The following is a 22,870-nucleotide window of genomic DNA, read 5'->3' as shown; positions in this document are numbered from 1 at the left end:
CAGCTCACAGTTCCTTTCAATGATGAGAATCATTGATTGGTTGCCTCCTGCATGCCCCCTACTGGGGATAGAGCCCACAACCCCGGGCATGTGCCCTGGACTAGAATCGAATCCTGGACCCTTCAGTCCGCAGGTCGATGCTCTCTCCATTGAATCAAAACCAGCCAGGGCTATTTAGGCATTTTCAACCTCCACTTCAAGGGGAAGCCCTACTGAAGGGGCGGGGAGAGGGCTCTGGAAATGAAAAGAAAAAATGCTACTACTTGGAAAATGCTGTCATGCTTATTACTGCATTTGGTCCTAACAACGTTTTACTATTGAGAACATGGCTTTCCAGAGAATTAGTTACTGCCTGGACCAACCTCTTGTTAGTCTCCCTCCCCAAAAATGCCACTACCCTTTGAGGCAGCCTTCAAACCCTGCCCTGGGAAGCCAGGAGACAGGAACTCAGGCATAATGAGGCCCCCAGCCTCAGAGAGGACCCAGGTGAGGAAACTGGACAACGATGATATTAAATACCAGCCATGATACCTGGTACTTCTACAGTCTTCCCTCTGTATAGCCGTATAAAGTAGGTATGATTATCACCATTCCAAAAAGAAACTGGGACACAGAGAGGTTAAGTAACTTGCCCAAGCTCACACAGGTGTTAAAAGAGAGAGCCAGGATTTGGACGAGGCAGCTGGGTTAGAGTGGGACAACCACAAGGAGTAGGGAGGGTGGGAGCAAGCTGGAAAGGAAGATAACAGGAGGGCACAAAACCCTCGGAGCAGGTAGCGGCATAGCACTCCCAGCCCGCCAGGGGGCCACCCCAGAAGGGCAGAGGTGCCTCTCCTGTCCCTGGCTCCCAACCTCTGCTTGGTCACTGTCACAGCCTAGCATCTCAGAGCAGACCTCTCACCCCATCTGGCCTAACCCTCTCACTGTACAGAGGAAGCCACCTGCCGTAGACCAGGTCACCAACTGGTGCAAAGTGGGGAGCAGAGGTGAGGACCCCAACAGTTAAACTCCCCACGTGGCCGGAATACCGTGCAACTGCCCGCCTTCCACACTGCGCCAGGTCAGAGACGACGGACAGCGTGCCCTGCTAACTACTCTATGCCCACCACAGAGCCTGGTAAACACCCAAACATCTCCCGCCAGGGCAGATCTTTACCACCTTCCTACCCCAACCAGCTTTCCAGCTGTCTGTGCTGTCAGCTGGGGAAAGCACCCACAGTTGGCCCTCACTTCTGCCCTCGGTACAATCTAAAGTTGCTGTGGCCAGGGAGAGTGCCCCTGCTGGGTTTGCTGGGGTGCTAGCCCCAGAACCTGACCCTTCCACCCTGGAACTGGGCAACCCAGGGGACGGAGATGACCAGGAACTTAGCCCTTGAACAGCGCACCGACTCCTCCCACTGCAGCTTCCAGTTCCTGTGAACTCCGCCTTCCTGGCTTCTCACTTCCTGTTCCTCCTCATCCCCTTCTGCTGCCCTTGCAAGTCTGCAGCCTCTGCTCACGCCTGCTCAACAGCACAGCACGCCCCGGCTAGGTCACCCTTCCCACTGATGGGAGGCCGAGGTGGGCTCGCCGCTGCTCCCCCGCCCTCCTGTGCCACCTGGCAGTGCCATCCACACAGCTGGCATTCCTGCTGCTGCCTCACAGGAATGGGCTGGTAGCTGACCCCCTGTCTGCCTCTCCAGCATCTAGCCCGGCCCTCACTGAGCAGAGAGCCCTCCCGGCCAGCTCTACCCTCCCGGCCTCTCCTGGACGTGCTCGCGCCCTCTCTCCTGTTCCAGTGCAGGCTCGGGAGGGAGAGCATCCAGGCTCCATGGAAACAGGAACCCTCTCTGAGCACTCGGGACGTTTGTCCCACGTACAGTTCTAGCACCTCTCATGTACTGACATTTAATTCTCACAACAACCCTGAGGCACACAATAGTACTCTCCTTTCCCAGATAACTAGAAACACCAAGGCACAGCCATCTCTAAGAGCTTTCTCAAGTCCATAAAGACAGGGGGAGGCAGAGGCAGGCAGCGGGTTCCGGAGACCACACTCGGGCTGGGATTTGAATCGTGGTTCAGTCACCGCAGACAGAGTGCAGTGCCCGGCCACGGGTGGTGGAGCCACAGCTGGGTCCTCAGGACTCTGCCCCGAATCTTCAATGTGGCCTCACGGCTTGTCCTCTCCCCCCACCCTCTGTCAGAGCCCAAGAGACATGCGTGGTCCAGAGGCCAGGTAGGTACAAAATCTGGCCACTCAGAGCCTTCACTCTCCCCCGTCCTGCTTCTCCCCGGGGAGAGCTTACCTGAGCATGCAGGGCGGCGGCGGCAGCAGCAGTGGCAGCTGGGTAGGTGAACGCAGCGTGTGAGATAGCCGGGGTCAGCTCTGTGGTGTACAGAGGGTAGGGGGCCCAGGCCTCTGGGGACGTGGGGATCAGAGCAGTCCCCATCAGGTCATCTACAAAGGGAGAGACAATAGCCCCCCATCGTCAGAACACTCCCCTCTGCCACCTCATGCCAAGCAGACAAGGGGACTCAGCACTACGGTTGAAGCAGAAGCTCCCGTCAGGTCAGATACCCCTCAGGACCAGAGAAAGAAGCCATGGTAACTTGGCCTGGCAGGGAGAGCGTCTTGTCTGCTTTGAGAAGCTCTCAGATGGGCCTCCGCCCATCTCAACCAAGAGAAACCAGAGAAGGCTTCAGGGAAGTCTGACGGCTCAGCCTGTCCGAGGCCCAACAAAGGCTGCAGGGAGGGCGGAAGCATGGAACCCATACGGAGGTGGCTGTGGATGCAAACAGCCTCCTGGAAAAGGGGGCATGCAGGCGGACAGTCCCCCAGTGAGAATCTCCATGCCTGCTCTCTGTACAAACCCCATGGGGGCCCCAAGCCCAGGCCTAGTGCAGGCAGCAGGCTGCAGCTGGGCGCCACTCACAGGGGTCCCGTGCGATGAAGTGTGCTCCGAGGGCGGGGTGAGCGCTGGTGGGATTTGGTGTAGCCATTAGCTTGTTCTTGGCCATCTTGGTATTGGCTTTGGCAAACTCTAGCCTCAGGGTCTGCGGGTTCTCGGGATCAAAGCGAATACCCTATATCGGAAGGAAAGGAAGGGAAAGACTTTACTGCAGACTGTCCACTGCAGTGGGCACAGAAGGGCCCCAGAAACGATCTCGCCCGAAAGACCTGCCCACATGGGGCCGCGACAGAGGACATGCTGCTCCAGCCTTGTGAGTAGTGACGTCTGGCCAAGACGGCACAGCCAAGGACTCTGCCCCAGGGCGGCTGGGAAATGAGGTCTGTGGGCCCTCTCCTTGGGCGTGGAGTGGGGGAAGGTTTGCAGAAGACAGAACAAGGACACCCCATGCCTAGGGGACTGTGGGTCAGAGAAAGACCTGTTCACCATCTACTCACATTCAATGCATTCTTGGCTGCTTCTGCTCCTGCCCGGCTGTCAAAGATCACAAAACCAACAGGCTAGGAGGAAAAAGAGAGAACACCCTTGCATCTCTCCCAACATCCCATCTGCCCCGCAAAAACAAAACAAAACAAAAACCCAAAATAATAAAAAGCAACTCTTGCCTATTTCCACCCTAAGCTCAGTTGGAACGATAGAAGACTCTGCACCAAAAGTCTCCAACCCAGGTACCACATTGTGGGAAATGGTGCCAGGTTAGAGCTTTATCCCACAGCACTAAACATCACCCTTCCAATAAGTCTTTTTTTTTTTTTTTTTTTTATGCATGCAGGTAATTAAGAGTAAGTTCCAGCCCAGTCAGCATGGCTCAGTGGTTGAGCATTGACCTAAAAACAGGTCACAGTTCGATTCCCTGTCAGGGCACATGTTCAGGTTGTGGGTTCGATCCCCAGTGTAAGGCGTGAAGGAGGCAGCCGATCATTGATCCTCGCTCATCACTGATGTTTCTATCTCTCTCTCCCTCTCCCTTACCCTCTGAAATAAAAAAAACAAACGAGTAAGTTCTGATGTTTTCCCAGGAAGGGGACTCCAATATATCAAGTGCCTGAGGAAGTTCTAGATTCGATCAAGGGGAAGAGGTTGAAACATCTCCAACTTCATTTTGCCAAGGGTCAGTCCAGACCCCAAGTGGCCCTTAGCCTCGAGCCAGGAGTCAGAGAGGGAGGACCAGGAGCTGACTGGTAAGAAGAGGGGGTCTGTGGAGGCCACTGTTTCACCAGCCCAGGACAGAAACAGGAACAGGGAGCAGGTCTCAGCGCCCTCACGACTGAATAAAAGGCACAGACTTCATCCCAAGCTCAGCAGTTGGGATGGGCTGGGAGGAAGAACAACCTTGCAGAGAAATTACCTGTCTCGAGGTGAGCTTGATCAGGGACCCTTCGTACCCCTGCAGAGAGAGGCAGTCATTAACAGGGAAGGTCAGAGCCACTGCTGTGCTGTCCCAGCCACCCACTCCGCCCTCCACCACTGTTGGGCGCCCTCCATTCTGCATCCTGCACCACATGGAGTAGCACATGGTGGGCATCGGTGGTAGGAGCCATCGCTTCGTGCATAAATTCCCATTTGCCCCACTAGCTTGTAATCCAGATGCACAGATCTTACCTCGTTAGGTTTTCTCCTCTGCAAATTGAAAAGGCTACACTGAATCTCAAAGATTACTTCTACAGCAAAACCTATGGAGATTCTCCATGTCCCCACTTTACAGATGAGGAAGCAGAGGCTGGGAAGGGCTAAGTGATCAGCAGAAAGCAACATGTGAACTGACAGGTCTGTGATCAGTTTCTGATACTCTGCCCAGGCCAGCGATTCATTCCTGACGCTTCGCCTCTATCCTAGCCTCTGCCCATGGGTGGCTGGGCCCAGACTCACCTTGAACGGCCTGAAGAGCAGGTAGAGTTCTCTGGGTTTAATGTCCACAGGGAGGCCACTGACGAACAGTGTCCGGACCTGGAGACAGAAGGACAGGAATGATGGCCCTTCCTTCTAGAAGGAACTAGAATCTTCCCAGAGTTTAGGGAGCAATTTGGTATTTCCTGAGACAAATGAATACTCAGAGGTTCCTGGCATTTAACTTTTTGTTATTGTTGTTAATCCTCACCCAAGAATATTTTCCCCACTGATTTTTAGATTTTTATTTATTTATTTACTTTTAAATATATTTTTATTGATTTCAGAGAGGAAAGAAGAGGAAGAGAGAGAAATATCAATGATGAGAGAGAAACATTGATTGGCTGCCTTCTGCATACCCCCCACTGGGGATCGAGCCTGCAACCCAGGCATGTCCCCTTGACTGGAATCGAACCTGGGACCCTTCAGTCCATAGGCCTATGCTCTATCCACTGAGCTAAATGGCTAGGGCTAATTTTTGGAAAGAGTGGAAGGGAGTGGGGGAAGAGAGGGAGAGAAGGAAATGGAGAGAGAGAGATGTGTGAGAGTGGGAGAGGTGTGATACCCTGACTGGGGCCAGGTATCACACCTACAATCAGGTATGTGCCCTTGACCAGGAATCAAAGCTGAGACCCTTCAGTGTGTGAGCAGATGCTCTAACCATTGAGCAACCAGCCAGGGCACGAGCATTTAACTTTTCAAAAGCCCTTCCTGTACACTTTCCTTTCTCTAGGTTCATCCTGCAGGTGTCACTCAACAAGCACCTGCTGAGCACCTCTGTGCAAGACTGTCTGCTATCAAACAGCTGCAAGAAGAGAATGCCCTATTTAATAAGCACACAGATCACGGATCCCTTTTCAGATCAAGGGCCCCTCTGACCTCCTGAGCAAACTATGTATCTTACCCCCCCCCCACCCCCCACAAATGCACAAGTTAAAATGTATATATTTTGTAGCAGATACCCATAGACCCAGGTTGAGAGGTTCCGTTTGGTCCAGGGGAGAGGCAAGGATGTAAATGGAACATAAGTCCTATGCTACACCCTGGGATGACTTCAACAGAGGGCCCACCACTGTCACATCCACCCCCTGGGCACTGCTCCTGATGCTAGATGTAAGCTCTTCAATGGCAGGAATGTGTTGTTTTCTCGCCTCTGTGTCCAGCTCCTACTATGGTGCTGGTACTAACTGTTTACTGAATCAGAGACCGGGGTTAGGAGTCAGGGATGGAACAATTATGCTGGGTTTTGAAGAATGAGTAGGATCTTGCCAGCTTCAAATGAGGCAGATGATGCTGTGAGTTACAAGGCTTGCCCTCACCATGGTGACAAGTTGGTGGTGAAGCCAGGTCTAGACACCAGATTTCTATCCTGTGACTCCAGCCAAACCCAACTTCCTGAACAGCATGATAGCCTGTGGGACCCAGCCAACAGCCTTGTTATAGACAATGGATTGAACAGGAACCTGGGGCAGCCAGGCAAAGTTACACCCAACACACACACACACACACACACACACACACACACACGCACACACACGCACACACGCACATCCTCAACAACAGAGCCAGGAGTGACTACGGAAACCAGCATGGACAGCTGCTGGTAGCCAGTGTCACCAGCCCCAGCCCGTGCCTGATAACAAATGGGTAAGGACAATTTTCTTCACTCACATGAGTTTTTTGCCAAGAAGCATACCCTTGCCATTTAGAGCACGTTGTTCCTTTCAGTCATGCCTTTCCCTAACCAGATATCCTCTGCTCCCAGGCCCGGGGGGAAGGCTCTGTACACGTCACAGCCCGCAGCTGTGTCCCCGTCCACACAGTGCTCCAGTGCGGCCCTGCTCCCAGAAGCACCTGGGAGGAACTGGACAGCCGAGGCTCCCGGGTGGGCTCCAGAGGGCACCCTCCTCTATACGCTGCCCTTTGGTGGGAGGGCCTTTAACCTCCCTGTAACCCAAGGAGAGTGACCTGCTCGGGTCATCAGCTTTTCTTTAAAGACAGCAGACCCGGGACCCGTCTGGGCAGGTAGAGGTGATCCTTGCTTCTGGGTGCCAGGACTTGAGCACCCAGCCAGGGCCCTGTTTCTCCCCCTCTCTGGGATGGAGGGGGCTTTGTTTGGGTCAAAGATGCAGAACCAGAGCCACCCCACAGAAACCTCTGCCTCCGTTCTCCCCAGGGGCCACCCATTTCACCCCGGCTAATTTTAAACCCTTCCTCAAATGGCTCCTTTCTGGCCAGACCTCCCCAGAGGCCCCCTTAAATAGCAAGTTCTCAGCACCAAGCTTCCTGCTGGGCGGGGGAGGGGAGGATGAGGGATCTTTCCCTCCTTCCCAGCTCAGATCCCGGTTTCCAGCCTTCCCTCTGGGCCGGATGTTTCCAGCCTTTTTCTTCTGGTTTCCATCATGTAGGTTCTGAAGTGTTCACAAGGCCACAGTATCGCTCCCGTCCTGTCCCTGGCCCCCTCTCAGCAACAAAAGGAGACCAAGGCAGTTACGGAGGCAGCGGCGGGTCCCTGTCTGCCAGGCCACAGACCCTTTGCTGGGATATCAAAGCCTGGGAGGTTAGGTCACAGGAAACCTGGCCTGGCGATTCCCTCAGGTTCTTACTTGATCGTAGCCACCGGGATCCCTGACTACCCTCTGTGCAGACAGGGAAACTGAGGCCCAAAGGGCCTCATGCAGCTTAGGTCACCCAGGCACCCTGACTCCGTCTTCGGTGCCACCAGCAATCCGTCCGGCTGTGGGGACAGACGGAGTGGCACGGGGGTGGCCTTGTTAGCCTCCTGTAGGGAAAGTACTGCCACACATCCATTCGGAAGCCCTTCCTTGGGGACTCGTTTAGGATGACAGCAAAGCCGGAGCAGTAGGCAGAAGAAGAAACTGGCGAAGCAAGGTCGAGGGGGCATGAGCTCAGCCCCACGCTGACAGAAGAGGTTCCAGAGCCCACGCCTCTGCCTTTCGGCTTCAACTCCCTCTGGTCCTGCCACAGCCCATCTCCTCCGGGTCCCCGGCAAGCTCCATGCGCTCCAAAGGCAGCTGCCCGTGCTGCCTCTCGGGCCACCCCTCCCCAGTTCCTTGACTGAAGAGCACCCACCCCTCACATCCCTCTACTTCCTCACTTCCCCTCCCTTCCTCTGAAGTCCTACGGGGCCCTCAGAACCCCCTGCCTCACATCGTTTCCACCCGTCTGAGTTCATCCTGGACTCTAAAACCGCACAGAAGGGAGCCACGTCTCAAAACTTTCCTGCCCTCCAAAGTTCCCAGAGCCAGGCCTCAGCACCTGCACTGTCTCCACCCGCCTCGGTCCTTCCAAAGGAACTCCCAGCCCGAGAGATGGGTGGCCCAGCGTGGCAGAGTAATGCCATAAATGGCAAACACAACAGGCTTCAGTTAGGCCGCTGTGTGCACCCCAGCTTAAGGCTTGGCTCGGGGAAGATGCCTCCTGCCTCCAAAGCTGTTTATCTGTACAACACGGATACCACCTACCTCCAGGATGAACGGTTCGCCTCACTCCGTGACTGGCACTTGGGAGGCTCAACAAACTGCACGTCCACCTCACTATCAGGTACCCCAAGCCTTTTACATATAAGTGCCTAGTGAGGCGGGGTCGGGTCTGCTAGAGCTGGCAACATGGGTGAGCTGGCAACATGGATAAGACAATCTTAGGTGGTCACTGGCTCCTTTTCCTCTTTCCCAGGGAGGTAATATTTGAGGTGAAGGCACAATGGAGATGAACTACAACACCCTCATTTTACAGATGAGGAAACTGAGGCTCAGAAAAGGAAGGTAACAAAGCAAGGTGACTGCATAGTCAGGATCCTTTAGGGACGGCTGGAACAGAGACATGCAGTTACTTCTCCAAGGCCTGGTCGACTAGTCCCGTGTCCCAGGCCAGCCTTGGAGACCACTCCCATGCCACTTGCTGGGGCCAGCCTCACAGGGCCCAATGTTCATCATAAGGTGGGTGCAGACACCAACAGCTGGTTGATGCCAAGATGAAAAGACCAACCAGAGAGCCCATGTCCTGCCTATTCCACAAATTTATTATAAGAATTTGCCGAAACCGGTTTGGCTCAGTGGATAGAGCATCGGCCTGCGGACTGAGAGGTCCCAGGTTCGATTCCGGTCAAGGGCATGTACCTGGGTTGCGGGCATATCCCCAGTAGGAGATGTGCAGGAGGCAGCTGACCGATGATTCTCTCTCATCGATGTTTCTAACTCTCTATCTCTCTCCCTTCCTCTCTATAAAAAATCAATAAAATATATTAAAAAAAAAAAAAAAGAATTCAACACAGCCCTGACTGGTTTGGCTCAGTGGATAGAGCGTCGGACTGAGGACTGAAGGGTCCCAGGTTCGATTCCGGTCAAGGACACATGCCCAGGTTGTGGGCTCGATCCCTAGTTGGGGGCGTGCAGGAGGCAGCCAATCAATGATCCTCTCTCATTTGATGTTTCTATCTCTCTATCCCTCTCCCCTCCTATCTGAAATCAATAAAAATATATATATATATAAAAAAAAAGAATTCAACACAAAGTGTTTTCAGTATTTGAGGGGAGCATAAGGGACGGTTCCCACAATCCCAGGTACTAGAAGTTACCACACTCGTTTACCTGGCCCTTCTCCTTCTGGACCTCAGCCCTTCTCCAGAAGTGCCCACACAACCCAAGGGATCATATCCTTTCCATCCTGAAACATGGAAAGCAACCACAGCCCTTTTCAAATGGCCATCTTCGCCTGGCCAGGGTGGCTCAGTGGTTGAGAGTCGATCTATAAACCAGGAGGTCACGGCTCAATTTCCGCTCAGGGCACATGCCTGGGGTTGTGGGCTCGATCTCCAGTGGGGGGCCTGCAGAAGGCAGCCAATCAATGATTCTCTCTCATCATTGATGTTTCTCTCTCTCCCTCTTCTTTTTTCTCTGAAATCAATAAAAATATATATATATTTTTAAAATGGTCATCTTTAGTGGCAGGTATGAGCAGACAGTGCCAGACCACAGCCATGTCCTAAGCACAAGGAGATATGTTTGGGATGGGGTAGAGCGAAGACTGGGGGAGAAATGGAGAATCCTTAGAAGTCAGTGAAAGGAGAAACTTGCTGAGGAACAGCTCCTCAGACGGAACCCACTGGAGGCACCACATTTCACACGGACAAAGAACTTGGCCAGAGAGGTGTCCCGAGACACAGGACATCACAGGCACGGCTGTGTGGCCCTCATGGCGGTTGGGAGCAGACTCAACCTTGCTGGAGGTCTCAGCCAGCACCAGGCCACTGAGGGGAGCCAACTGGCCTTTTGGCACATCTGGGCACCTGTCCAGCAAGGCTTTGGGGGCTCCAGAGGCAGCTCTTTCCTTCTGCAAGTCCTGCTGCCCATCTTCCTCTGAAGTTGCTGGGAGTGAGGGGGCAGGGGAGTCCAGCCCCTTGGGTAAGCCCACAGGCTATCACTGGTTAGCAGACTTCCTGGGGCTGGTAGGTCTCTGCTGTGGGTTCCTGGGCTCTTTCCCTCCAGCTGGTGCTGGACCTGGGGTGCCTAAGGGTTCCCTAAGGGTTCACCTCTTGACCACTCCTCACCTCCTCTACCAGTGGTCCCTGAATCTCACCCCCAGTGCTTCAGGGAGGGGAAAAAGGGCAGTACCTGAGAGGCACAGGAAAGGGTGGTCCCCCATCCACAGCCTTGTTCTTTTTTTTTGTTCTTTTTTTTTTTTTTTAATATATTTTATTGATTTTTTACAGAGAGGAAGGGAGAGAGTTAGAGAGTTAGAAACATCGATGAGAGAGAAACATCGATCAGCTGCCTCCTGCACATTTCCCACTGGGGATGTGCCCGCAACCCAGGTACATGCCCTTGACCGGAATCGAGCCTGGGACCTTTCAGTCCGTAGGCCGACGCTCTATCCACTGAGCCAAACCGGTTTCGGCCACAGCCTTGTTCTTGAGGCCCCTGGGATGGGGATGTCCCCTCCCACAAGGAGCCTCTCAACTGCTCTTTCTAAGCCCAGCAAGACAGAGGACCCAGGCTCCCGGGCTGCCCAGTCCTTTCCTTCGTGACAGGCAGGGGACTGCAGGTCATCATCTAGGTTTTCCTCTCCTCTCGGCAGCCCTCTCCAGCCCAGAGGCACAGCTTAGTGTTTCGCAGGGAAAAGAGAAGTAGGAAGAAGCAGCCCTGATAAACTCATTCATGTCTATGTGTCAGTCGTGTTCTTCTATCAGACAAACTGAAACCTGCTTAAAGATCTTCAGATAAAAATGAAATGAAACCAAAGCCTTCAGGAGCAAGGTGATAACACACCCAAGGCATGAGCCTCGCAGCACAGTCAAGCTTCTGTGGGCAAAGCTTCCAGACAGGACTTCGATCCATTTCGCTCTGCCCAGGGGGACAGCTCTCTGGCCTCTGCACACTCTGATGGGCAGACCTGTCACTCAGGTGTCCCCAGGTCAGGCCGGCATCCTCGACAGGGGCTGCTCAGGTCTCGGGCCAAGCTCACAGGGGACCCTGCAGGAATTAAGGGAAGGGGCTGGCAGGGGAGCAGGAGGAGGTGGGTGTTCTACAGAGAAAGCCCCTGTGTGGAACGGGACTGGGGTACGGGGTCAATGGGGCCTCAGAGCCCTCCCACTCAGCCAGAGGCCAGGCAAGGGTCTGGCCACTCTGCTCTTACCAGATGTGTGCCCTCCTCTGCCAGGGGAAGGACATGCCTGATGCTGAGGGCTCAGTAGCTCTAGCCTCTGGACACAGAAGACCTCCTTCATACTCGGCATTGAACACGCAACGTCCCAGTGAAGGGCGGCAGGAGGGTATTGTGGCCCAGAGGCTCCCCCCGTCCAGCTTTGATTAGAGATGGGAAGGTTGGACACGGCTTTCGAAACCAGTGGTATGCCCCTGGATAGGAGACCCTCTTATCTTTTGACTCTGAAGGGCACCACAGCCTTCTTCCTACCTTGGCCTGGTAACCCCTCCAAGATAGCAGCCTGGACTTCAGGTCCACCTGCCTGGAGGGCACACCTTTCTCCACAAAGGATGCTAAAGCAGGAAAACAGCAGGGCCACTCCCGCGCTTCCCCCACGCGACTCCCAAATAAATGCCACAGGTCCACCAGGAGCGCCCTCCTCTGGAAGACAGACTCCTGCCTTCTAGGCAAATCCCTGTCCCACCAGCTAGGGTTCAGGGAAAGACACACTCGGGAAACTCGACTAAGGCAATAGAAACATTCTACCAAAGAAATAAAGACGATATTTGAACATTGATTCTTTGCAGCCATCCCTTAGCACCTCTGAAAGTTAGAATTCAGCCCGGGAAGGAAAAACTGTTCTAACTGTCCACTCCATCAAAACGTTCAAGCAATGCGCTTGCTCTGAATCCCCGCCTACTGGCTGCTGAGGAGCTCTCCCGGTGTCATCTGGATGGAAAACACCACTTCGGGAAGGGGGGTGGAATCCAAAAAGGGAAAAACAAGCCTCTCATAAGCCCCTCCCACATCCTTCCCCAGCTCCCAGCCCTCAGCAGCAACTGAAATGCTGAATATTTGAGCTGAAGAAACCTTATTTTTAGATGAGGAAACCAAGGCCCTGGGGTCCAACGAGCTGCTCACGGTCACCGAGCACATCAGAAGCAGACCCAGTGTCCCCAGGTGCTCAGGAGTCAAAGCTCTTCTGCACACGACGATTTCACACCACCAACCCACTCAGAGCCCAGTGGGGTCAGTCGTGGGCACCCAGGAATAGGTAGATGGCCTTCAGCTTCTGAGTGAAGAGAGCAGAAACAGCTCCTCACAGAAGGCTGATTGGGGGCCCCAGTGGATGATCCACGGTTAATCCGAACAGAGTGAATGAGAGGGAGGTCAAGGGGAAAACTGCCAGACGGCCAACTCCCAGCCACTGAGTGTAGCCTGGTGCCCCATTCACTAGGGGAGGCGGGGGTGGGAAGCCCCTCGAACACCTGGGACAGGACAGCTGGGCTCTTGTAGCTCCAGGAAGCCTCAACCAGGCCACCCCGCCCCCGCCAGCCAGTTCCCAGGGGCTTATGGGCTGCAGCCTGCACTGTATACAGATTACAGCTTTCCCGATATAAAGGCAGTGAAGATCCTTTTTGAACTTGTACTAGCCCTCATCACACCCAGCTCTGGCTTCGCCAAGGGACAGAGACCCCACTGAGAACCAAGACAGGGGACTCAGGTTCAGCCTCCGGCTCAGCAAACAACTGCTGACCAGACATGCACACAAAAGAAAAAGAGCCTCAAACCAACTGCCGGGGAGCTTGGGTTGGAGTCCCAGCCCAGCCAGTCAGGCCTTCCCCACGGCCTGGGCAACACAGGAGAGGGGTGGACTAGCCTCAGGTCCTTCACACTCCGCCTTCTAAGATACCAGGGAAGCAGGTGTCCTCCACTGGCTCAGAGTTTGAACACGTTCCTTCTGTCCACAAGGAAACAAAGGAAGTAGTGATGAGGGGGCTAGAGAAGGAGAGGGTAGGAGAGCAGAAGTCAGAAGCCAGGCCCTGGCCAAGTTGAGCCTGAGGGTTTGAGAGGGGTCCCTGCTGGAGCAATATTGGGGTTGCCTAACAGAAAGCTCAGAGCAGTCACACCCTCCCAAGCGGAGATCTTGTGGCCAGGATTTTTCTTTTGAGTGTGTGTGTGTGTGTGTGTGTGTGTGTGTAGGGGGTAGGGTGGGGGCTGGGTTCTGCTTGGGTTCCACGCTTAAGCTTGGCACTGGCAGGTCGCTCCTACCCCTCCCGAGGGAAAGAAGTCCCTCTGAGCGAGGCCACTTGACGAGAGGTGGATGGAATGTGGCGACATGGCCCGCAGATCCAGGACTTATAAGGGCTGAACACAGCATAGGACCAAAGAGCAAGCAGATACAGCCAGACAGAGAACGGGAACCCAGACGCACACGCTCCCAGAGCCCCAATGCTCCCTTGTTTCCTCCAAGGAGCTCTGGGCCAGGATGCCGACAATGCCATTGAACAGCCAGATCTGGCGTGAAGTCCCAGGCTTAGGACCTGCCCCTGCTAATTACAGCCCAAATCACTCATTATCAGGGCTTGGCTCTCAGGCCCCATCTGGGCAGCACGTTATGGCTTCTAGTTTTTTCACGCTTACCATTGGCGCGTGAGCCTGGCAGTCCTTCCATGTGATAGGCAGCACAGTGCTGGCCCATTTCATAGATGGAGAAACCCGCTCAGGGATTACATGCCTGGCCAGCCAGTGGCAGGGCTAGGGATCAAGTCCAAGTGGCCTGGGAAGTTGGGGGTCTTCCCCTATAGCCTGCAATGTGTCCAGGACTGTGTGCGTGTGCGTGTGCGTGTGTGTGTGTGTGTGTAGGAGTGGGGAACTAAGCTGGGATGGTAAGAAGTTCTCTAAAGGGAGGGCATGTATATATATATATATATATATATATATATATATATATATATATATATATATATATTTTGGGCTGGCTTGTATAGTGTTCAATAAGAAGACTTCAGACCTCACACCCCAAGCTAATTCTAGCTCCAGGAACAGGCTTACCGTCTTAGAAGCACACTTGGTCAGAGCTGATTGTGAGCACCAGCCTACACCTCATCTAGGGAACCAGACCAAACAGCATGAACTGCGCCATGCAGATGACTCGCTGCTATGTCCAGGCACCTGCTTTCCATTTGGTTCCAGACAGAGCCAGGGTCCAAGGCTTTCCGAGGGGCAGACTCACAGGGCTTTCAGAATGGAGGGCCCATGGGTGAGGCTCCCTCCCCTTCTGCACCATACACCTCCCATCCTTCCTGGTGCTGTGTGGTTAGCCAATGCAGATCTACTGCTTGTCCCCTGTACTTGGCACCATTGTCACACACCACCCCGCAGATTCAAAGCTTTGGCCTAAAGGAATCTTATACCCCACCCCCAGCTCCAAAATCAATACCTCCAACCCTTACACCATGTGATGTTATTTGAGTGTGAACAGGCCGTACTGGGAACACAGCACTAAGCCCAACACACTGCCCATCATCTGACTCAGGCAGATGATGCCTGACAAGAGATGTTTCCTAATGTAATGCTCCTGTTGAGAGAGGGTCTCTGTTCAGGGATGGAAGCTGCATTCTGGCCGGAGCCCCCCTGTCACAAATACATCAGGATCCCTCCATTCCCAGCTGTGCCTGGATATGACAACTATCCACCGAGGACAGGGGCCAGTCTGGGCAGTTCTCAGCCTTCACAGCGACAAGGGTTCTCAAAAATGGCTTCAGGCGCTATTCCAGTAACCTCTCCTGAACCCCCACCCCCATCCAGGTAAAAGCCCAGACCCATTTGGGAGGGAGAGGTCGGCTCTGCCCAAGAGGAGCTCGATACTGCAGACACGCATCCCATGCCTGGTCCCGGTCAGGCCCTCCCCTGCCTCCCTGGGAGTCCAATAGGCAGGCGGCCTTGATGACTTGTGACAGCCACAAGCTTCTGCTCAGCCAGCCATAAATGACTAAAGGCCATGGCAGATGGGCCTAGGCTGACCCTCGCATTACACACATCCCCTGTGATACTACAGAACCCCCTGCACACATGGGTCCACCAGTGGACTGTCTTCAGGAAAGGAGGACCCACCAGAACTGCCACCGGTCTGGCCTCGGCACATCTTGGAGACAACCTTACTCTTTCCATCCAAGGGTAGAATAGAGGAAGCAGCAGAAAGCCAAAGAGCCTGTGCTGGGCAAACAGACAGGGGTTCTGGCATATGAAGCCTCTTGTCTACAGCTCCCGCCTCACAGCAGCATGGTTCCTGAAGTATGGCGGATGGGCCCTGCCACCGCCTCGCGGCTTTGCCAGGGGCGCGAGGACCCTTCTGAGGCAGCCACGGTCAGGGGCTGGCGGGGGAACTCTAGCGCTCTCCTTCAGCTCTGAATAACGAGAGGTGGTGGCCCTTGACCAGGCGTGCAGTGGTCAGGGCAGGCAGGAAGGCTCCTCCTCTTCTCCACCTCTCAGGACTGCCTGGAGGTCCAGGGGAAAGCATGCGAGCAAAAGGCTCAGCATCCGGCAGGTTCATGCCTTGCCTCTATTTACAGTGGTCACCAGCTGCCCACTGAAGATGGGGATGAGAAGTCAGATGTGCAAACACTGAATGAGATTTAGAAGCAGGTTCTTACTGGGGGAGGGGAGGGGGGGGCAAACTAGGCTGGCTGGATGTGTTTAGGGAAGGAGAAGATAAGGAAAGCCAAGAGTGTGTGTGTCCCCCACTCCCAACGGGCAGGCAGTCACTTTAGAGCAAGCATGGTTTCTTTAGTTAAGATGCCTGAAGTCGCAGAGTACCAAGGGTGCATGAAGACAGTCAGCCCTGGCACAGGCCACAGGAGAGCATACTGTCTGCAGAGAACTGAAAAATAGAAATGACTTGGCCTGGTTTTTATTGTCATGAGATGGCAATTCTAAACACTATCTGTGATAAAACATTCCTCCTGCAGGGGCCGACAGCTCCCCTCACCCAGCCTGGGGATGCCACGAGGCCAAAGGGCGCTAGCCTGGGGCCAGTCTCTGAGCTTCTATTGAGACCCTGGCATCACCCAAAGCTCAGGCTTCAAAAGCTTGAGTTGCAAGACCTTTTCTCCCCCTGCCCCCAAGTCTCACCAAAAGCCCTAACAACAGAACAGCAGGTATAGTGTGGTGAACAGCAACGCTGGGTTCAAATCCCAACTCACCCACTCACTGGCTGCGTGCGAGTTATCTAACCTCTGTGTCCACTCCTCGTTTATGAAATGGTGATGATGATGTAAGTAATTCACAGGCTGTGGTAAGAGTTGGAGGAGTTCAAATGGTAAAGTGCTTAGAGCAATGCCTGGCACAAACACCATATACGGGCTCACTATTATTAGAACAGCCTTTCCCATAGGTTATTTGAGCGGAGGCGACACATCCATAACACCCAGGAAGGAGAAGACCCTGATCTACTGGAATCTGCCTGAATCCATTGCCTGGGCCCTGTTTCCAGGTAAAAGCCCAGACGCATGGATGCCTCCCTTCCCTTAAACCAGTGGTTCTCAACCTTCTGGCCCTTTAAACACGGTTCCATGTTGTGATTCAACCATAAAATTATTTTCGTTGCTACTTCATAACTGTAATGTTGCTACTGTTATGAATCGTAATGTAAATATCTGATATGCAGGATGGTCTTAGGCGACCCCTGTGAAAGGGTCGTTTGACCACCAAAGGGATCACGACCCACAGGCTGAGAACCGCTGCCTTAAACTAATAAAAGCCGGCAGACAGAGCACCAAGCAGTCCCAGATTCTGTCAAATGCTTTTGATGGCAGAGAAAAAAAAACAGGGAGGTGCCCAAGTGCACGCTGGACCCAGAATTCCTTCACACTCACCTCAAGTGCTAACCCTGGATGTCCTGCCAGGGGCTAGGGGTGTGGCTGGCTCTTAAGAGACCGCTGGTGGACACATAATGGACCCAGGGGTACCAGGCCTGGACCCAGCTATAGTAAACACAACGGACAAGATGAGGGTGAGAGGACAGCAAGAGACCAAGGCCAAGTCAAACTGTCACCCCCTTAGCTGCCATTAATCGGTCTTTCCATAGTTTACCATCAGGCTAACATAAAAATGTCTTTAACTAAGAAAACAACAACAAAAAAGTCTTTAACTTTTGGAAACTCAAACATCCGCCCCCCCAACCCAAGATTCCAAATTCTACCCTTCCCTTAGGGGGCCCCCAATGACTAATTACTATAACTTAGTATTACCTTGTATTATGAAAGTAAAGTCTCCATTTTCAAAACAGAATGTTTACAAACCACACACACCCCTCCCCATAAACACTGTACCACCTCGCCATCCCTCAAGAATCCCTAAAACAGGACATGTTTGGGTCTGAGGTTGAGCAGCATTGCAAGCCAGTCCTGAGCAGGCTTCATACGCCGTATTACCTCACCTTCTAGAGCTTGGACACCAGGCATGACCTGCCTGGTATAGAGTATTGAGAATGACACTTAGCTCTTTCCCTTCAGACCCTCCGCTTAATTCCTCCTTGCTCTCCTGAGCTTTCAAAGGGTATCAATGCTTCTAACACATCTCCTTCCCTAGAGGCAGAAAAATACCAATGTCCCCCGAAGGTTGCATGAGCATAATATGCCCCCCAATAATGTTGTAACATGGCAAACTTCTGGTAATCATCCAAGCAAGCCATGTGGTTCCACAATCAACCTCCACTTTTATACAAGCTACTAGAGGCCCAGTGCATGAATTCGTGCACAGGTGGGGTCCCTCGGGGTGGCCCATGGAGATTGGGCCCCAGCTCGTGCCCCCAGCCTCACAGCCCCGCCTGGCACCCTGCCTTGGCCTGGTGCTGCCCCCTCACCTGCTCCACCATCCCGCCTGTGGGGCAAACGATTGGGACCAGGGCCCCTGCTCCCTAGCCCCCACCACCACAGCTGGTTGCAGTCTGCAGGGCTATCAGTTGGGGCCGGGCCCCCAACCTGGCTCCCTCAGTGCCTGGGAGCCGGGCAGCGGCCCCACCACCCGCCACTGGTTGCTGTCTGTGGGGCGATCAGGCCCTGCTTGCACCCGCCTTGGCCTGGCGCCACCCACTCTCCTGCTCCATCATCCCGCCTCGATCCCGCTCTCAACGGGGCCCATCAGGGCTGGCAGCACCTCCACTGCCACCCCCTGCCAGAACCACATCACCTACGCCCACCATGTTCCGCACCGTCCCCTGGTGGTCAGTGCACGTCATAGCCAGGGGACCGCCTGAGGGGACCATTTGCACATTAGGCTTTCATTATATAGGATTCTCTCTTCTTGGAATGCCTTTCCCACCCTCACTGGTCTAACAACCTCCTACTCAGCCACATCTCAGGGAGGGCAGACCTCGTAACTTCTCAGTGGCACCACCCTATCACTTGCTGATATCCCCTTATTTTATCTACCATTGTATTCAACATTCCGGCGCTTCCTGGCAAATCCTTCTCACCCCCCAGTCTGTGATTTTTCATCTATATTCCTGACCCTAGTCCAGAAAAGGAACCTAATATTTATGATGTGGATGAAGCCCCCATGGGTAAGGTGAGCAACCAGGGAGAGCCCAGGCAATAAAGACAAAGCAGTTGTCCAAGAGTCCAGGCTACACCAAGATGAGCAGCCCCACTGAAACCCCATCCTGGAACCATGAAAATACACCCTTCTCCAGTGATCTAACACCTTTAGGAATTGAGGTCTTATGTGGGCCAAGTAGGATTCCTCGATTTTCTAGGGTTGCTTTAGTTAACCTCCATAGTCAGCTGGGGAGAGCCAGCGTAGGTCAGCCATGAGAGTAAACCCTGCTGCTAACCCAGATTCCCTAGGGGCTGGCTCTTAGGGGTAGCAGAACTAACCACCTAGGGGGCATCTATGCTAAAGGGAAGGAGTCCAGTTCCAGCTCAACCCACCAAGGTAAGATGGAACCCCAGCAAGAAAGCTCTTCACCCACTCACTGTTCAGAAGGCTAATCAGGGAAGGGGGCCAATCCTTGTGCTTACCTGACCAGACAGACACTGGGCTCCAGGAGATCCCCAGAGCCCTCAGTTTTAGATCTTTAAACAGGGCCCTCCACCAGTACCAGCTGCACTGACTCCCTGACCTCTTACAGTGCTGTGGCCACCTCCACCCCCAAGGAGTAGCAAGGATTCCACTTCTTGAGGATTCTGTCTGCCCTCTCTCTCAGAAAAGGCACTTAGAAAAAGTGACCCGTACCTGAAATGTTTCTCCAAGACTCGCCTGGCCACATGGTTCACCCTTCCCACCTCAAAGGGGTGGTCTGAGGGCTAGCCCAGCCTCTGGGGCAGCGTGAGGTCCCTGCTTAAGTCAACCCTATAGCAGAAGTAGCATTCTGGGTCCTTGTCCAGCTTTGTAGGAGACAGCTTTTCTCCCTCAATTTCAGCCCACCGGAAGGCCAAGCAGAGGCCCCACACACCAGCAACCCTGTCACCCTCCCCCAACTCTAAGGGGGAGATTCTGAACAACCAGGTGGAGTCAGGATGGGGTTAAGGTCCGAAATGCCAAGACCTGTGGGCATCAAGATCCAAGGAGGACAAGACCTTCAGGAGCCAAAACGACCCCACCACACTAGAGCCCACACCACACTAGTGGGCCGATGTCAGGGCCTCCCTTGCCACACTCAGAGTGAAGAGGTGTGTATCCCGCTTCCCTCCCCCCAACCCCCACCCTCCAAAAAAAAGCAGAATTTAGACCTAGATTCTCAAGATGTCATGCCATTGGTAGACTGGGGCTGGCAGCTGGCTCTGAGTTGCTAAGAGTGGGAGCCGGCAGTGTGACCCTCCCACCATCCCTCCCACTTGGAGGAGCCCAGCCCAGCAGTGGGCTGTGGCCGCCATTCTGCACCAAACCTATAGCACGGCCAGGCCAGCGGCAACATCACCGGAATGGAGGGGGTAGCAACACCAGCCCCCACCAAGGGACTCTGCGGTTTCTCCCCCAGACCGAGGGGAAGGGAGCTCAGGATGGATAACTGGTCCTTGGTTTCCTGGGCAAGAGCATGGCAGGGTGGGGCAGGAAGGGTCTCTCGGCCCTGGAGTGACACAGCAGCGGCCCAGGCCCTTCAAGGGAGCTGCAAACCCTGTCCCCTTTCCACACCGGTTTTTGTCTTTGTGGCCCAGCCCCTGTCTCCATCCACTGATAGCCAAATCCACCACCGCACCCCCCACATCCTCCCTGATTTCACCATCCCATTAACCACCCAGCTGCTGGAGGTTCCACGAAGCCACCTCATACTCCCAAGTCTTAGCACAGGGCTGGCGGACCAGATAACGTCGCCTCTGCTTTCGGAATCCATCCAGGCCAGCTCTGGGGTCCTAGCTTGGCTGCCTGGGCAAAACCGAAGGGAGGCCAACTGGGAAGTGTCTTTAGGCATCGCCTTCCCAACTCTAATTAACTGCCGGCTGACCTCTTCGCCAGAGCCCGGTTCTGGGGCTGTGAGGGAAGCCCGTGCACCCGCCACCACCACCAGCTCTAGTGAACCACGGTGCCGGCGGCTGCCCCGGGCCTCCAAGGTCACGGGAGGGGTCAGGGTGGAGAGGGCACGGGACGGTGCCGCCCGCCCGCCCGCCGCGCTAATCCCGCTCAGCTCCTTCCAGCCGAGGTGGGAGTCCGGGCCCTGCGGGGAGGCGCTGGGAGGAGAGCAGCCAGTCGGGCCGAGAGCGGAGGACTAGGGACGCGCGGGCAGGAGGCGTGGGGCGGCCGTGGTGCCGCTCGCCCACCGCGGGACGCACGGACCGCGGCCGGCGCACAGCCCGCCCCAAGCCCCGGAGGGCGGGGAGACAATGCCCGCCCGGCGGGGCAGTCCAGGCCGTGCGCCCCCGCCCGCCGGACACGGGCTGCTCCTCCCCGGTCGAAGGGCAGCGGCGGGAAGGCTCCGGGAGCGATGGCCGGACCGGCCCGGCGCGCCCTCTCTCCCGCCCACCTCCGCGCGCACTTCACCCGACCAGTCCCGGGGCGCAGACCCACCTCCTCCTCCAGGGTGCCGCCGGAGCCCGAGCCCGTGCCGGTGCCGGTGCCGGTGCTGTGCTCGTCGTCCGGCTTCAGGTTGCTCATGGTGCGGGGGGGTGGGAGGGGTGACGAGAGGAAGGGAACGCGGAGGGCGAGAGCGGCGCCGGCCCCGGCGAGGAGGTGGGAGGGGGCGCGGTGAGCGGTGCGCTCCGGGGGTGCGGGGCGGGGTGGCGGTGGGGGGCGCGCGGGGCGGTGAGAGGGGCGGCCGCCGCGTCGGGCCGGGGTCACATCAAGTTTGGCGGGTGCGGGAGGCGGGGAGGGGGTGCGGCGGGGGAGGCACTGCGAACTGGAGCCGAGCCGTAGTGGCCGCCGCCTCCGCCTTTTCACTGCGACCGCCGAGTGCGCCCGCGGCGGCGGCGGCGGCGGGGGGCGGGCGCCGGGGGAGGGGGCGGGCGCCGGGCGGCGGCGGGGGGCGGGGGCCGGAACCGGCCTCAGCTGGGGCCGGGCCAGCCCCCCGCCCTCCGCGCGGTCTCCGGGGGAACGCGCAGCCAATCGCCGCCGCCCACTGAGGACTCGCCCCGGCCGGGCCGCGGCGCGCTGGCCCCCGGCGGGGCTTTCCCCCTCGCTCTCGTGGTCTCTCCCGCTCCCATCTTTCCCCTTTTCCTTTCTCCACAAGTTTTTAAACTTTGATGAACTTGCCCGGCGAACTTTCTTAAAGGGGCCGCGCTCTCCCAGCCCGCGGGCCGTGGAGCTGGGTGCCGGGCGCCCCTGCGTCCCTCGGCATCTCCGCCCCGGCGACCCCACGTGGGGAGCTCCCACAGCTGGACTCCTGAGTCGTCGGCTTCAGGAAGTGGGCTCCGCTTATGCCCTGATCCGGGATCATAGGGCCCGGGGCACCCATTGCACCCCAAAATTCAGCGCCCAGACCTGGCCCTCGCGCTCCGCTCTCCCAGGAGCTCGGGGTTGCTTTGGGGGGCAGATTCTGGGGAGGAGGGCGGGGCCGTGGGGTGGGCGCGGACACCTGGGCTTTGGCCTCGGCTGGGCGCAGTTTTGCTGCGTGACCTTGAGGAAATCGCTTCCCCTCTCTGGCCGCAGGCTTCCAGCCCCGAGGGTGGGACGTAGACCTCAGCTCCCTTCCCAACCCCGGCCGCCGCTGGGACTCTGGGCAGAGAGACGAGTCTTGGGGATCCGGATGGTCACAAGCTCCAGCAGGGGGTACCTCCCGTGACTGAGAAGGCTCCGTGCGCCCTCCCCTTCCCACCCTCCAGCTTTGGGTGCTCTCTAACCACGGCCTCAAGCCCCCCACACGAACACACCTTGCCCCTCCCATTCAGAGCCCGGGGCACAGGGAAGGGAGAGCCGCCTGCGGCCGGGGCGCGGCGGCAGCGACTCCCCTCCTCGCGTCTCAAGGGCGCGGCCCTCGGAGGGCTTTTCCTCTGACTTTTGAAAACCCGCTGGGGCTGAGGCCGGCCCCTGCCGCCACCCTGTACCACCCGCCCCCCCACCTCGCTGTGCTCTTCAAGCGCAGCAGCCACGAGGCCGGTGGAGCTGGCCCTCCCTGGCGCCCCTGGCGCCCCTGGCTCTGAACTCGAGCTGCGACC

General features: G+C 55.9%; 1 protein-coding gene across 2 annotated transcripts in view; it reads right to left on the bottom strand.

Moving 5' to 3' along the window:
• RBPMS2 (RNA binding protein, mRNA processing factor 2) overlaps window positions 1-21,666 on the bottom strand; it is a 28,722-nt gene extending 7,056 nt beyond the window's left edge. For both annotated transcript variants that reach the window (XR_013996459.1, XM_081100286.1), the window contains exons 1-6: window positions 21,288-21,666; window positions 4,821-4,898; window positions 4,300-4,338; window positions 3,389-3,451; window positions 2,916-3,066; window positions 2,289-2,440 (exon numbers count right to left, since the gene is read on the bottom strand). Coding sequence is in view for 1 of the 2 variants with exons in the window: in XM_081100286.1 (XP_080956412.1) it covers window positions 2,289-2,440; window positions 2,916-3,066; window positions 3,389-3,451; window positions 4,300-4,338; window positions 4,821-4,898; window positions 21,288-21,374 (570 nt within the window). In the remaining variant the exon portion in view is untranslated. The remainder of the gene's footprint in view (window positions 1-2,288; window positions 2,441-2,915; window positions 3,067-3,388; window positions 3,452-4,299; window positions 4,339-4,820; window positions 4,899-21,287) is intronic.
• Window positions 21,667-22,870: the final 1,204 nt, after the last annotated feature.

The sequence above is a fragment of the Myotis nattereri genome, assembly GCF_964212035.1.
Source record: "Myotis nattereri genome assembly, chromosome: 1".
NCBI lineage: Eukaryota > Metazoa > Chordata > Mammalia > Chiroptera > Vespertilionidae > Myotis > Myotis nattereri.
The sequence above is the reverse complement of the archived record's forward strand: the minus strand, read 5'-3'. Positions and strand labels throughout refer to the sequence as shown.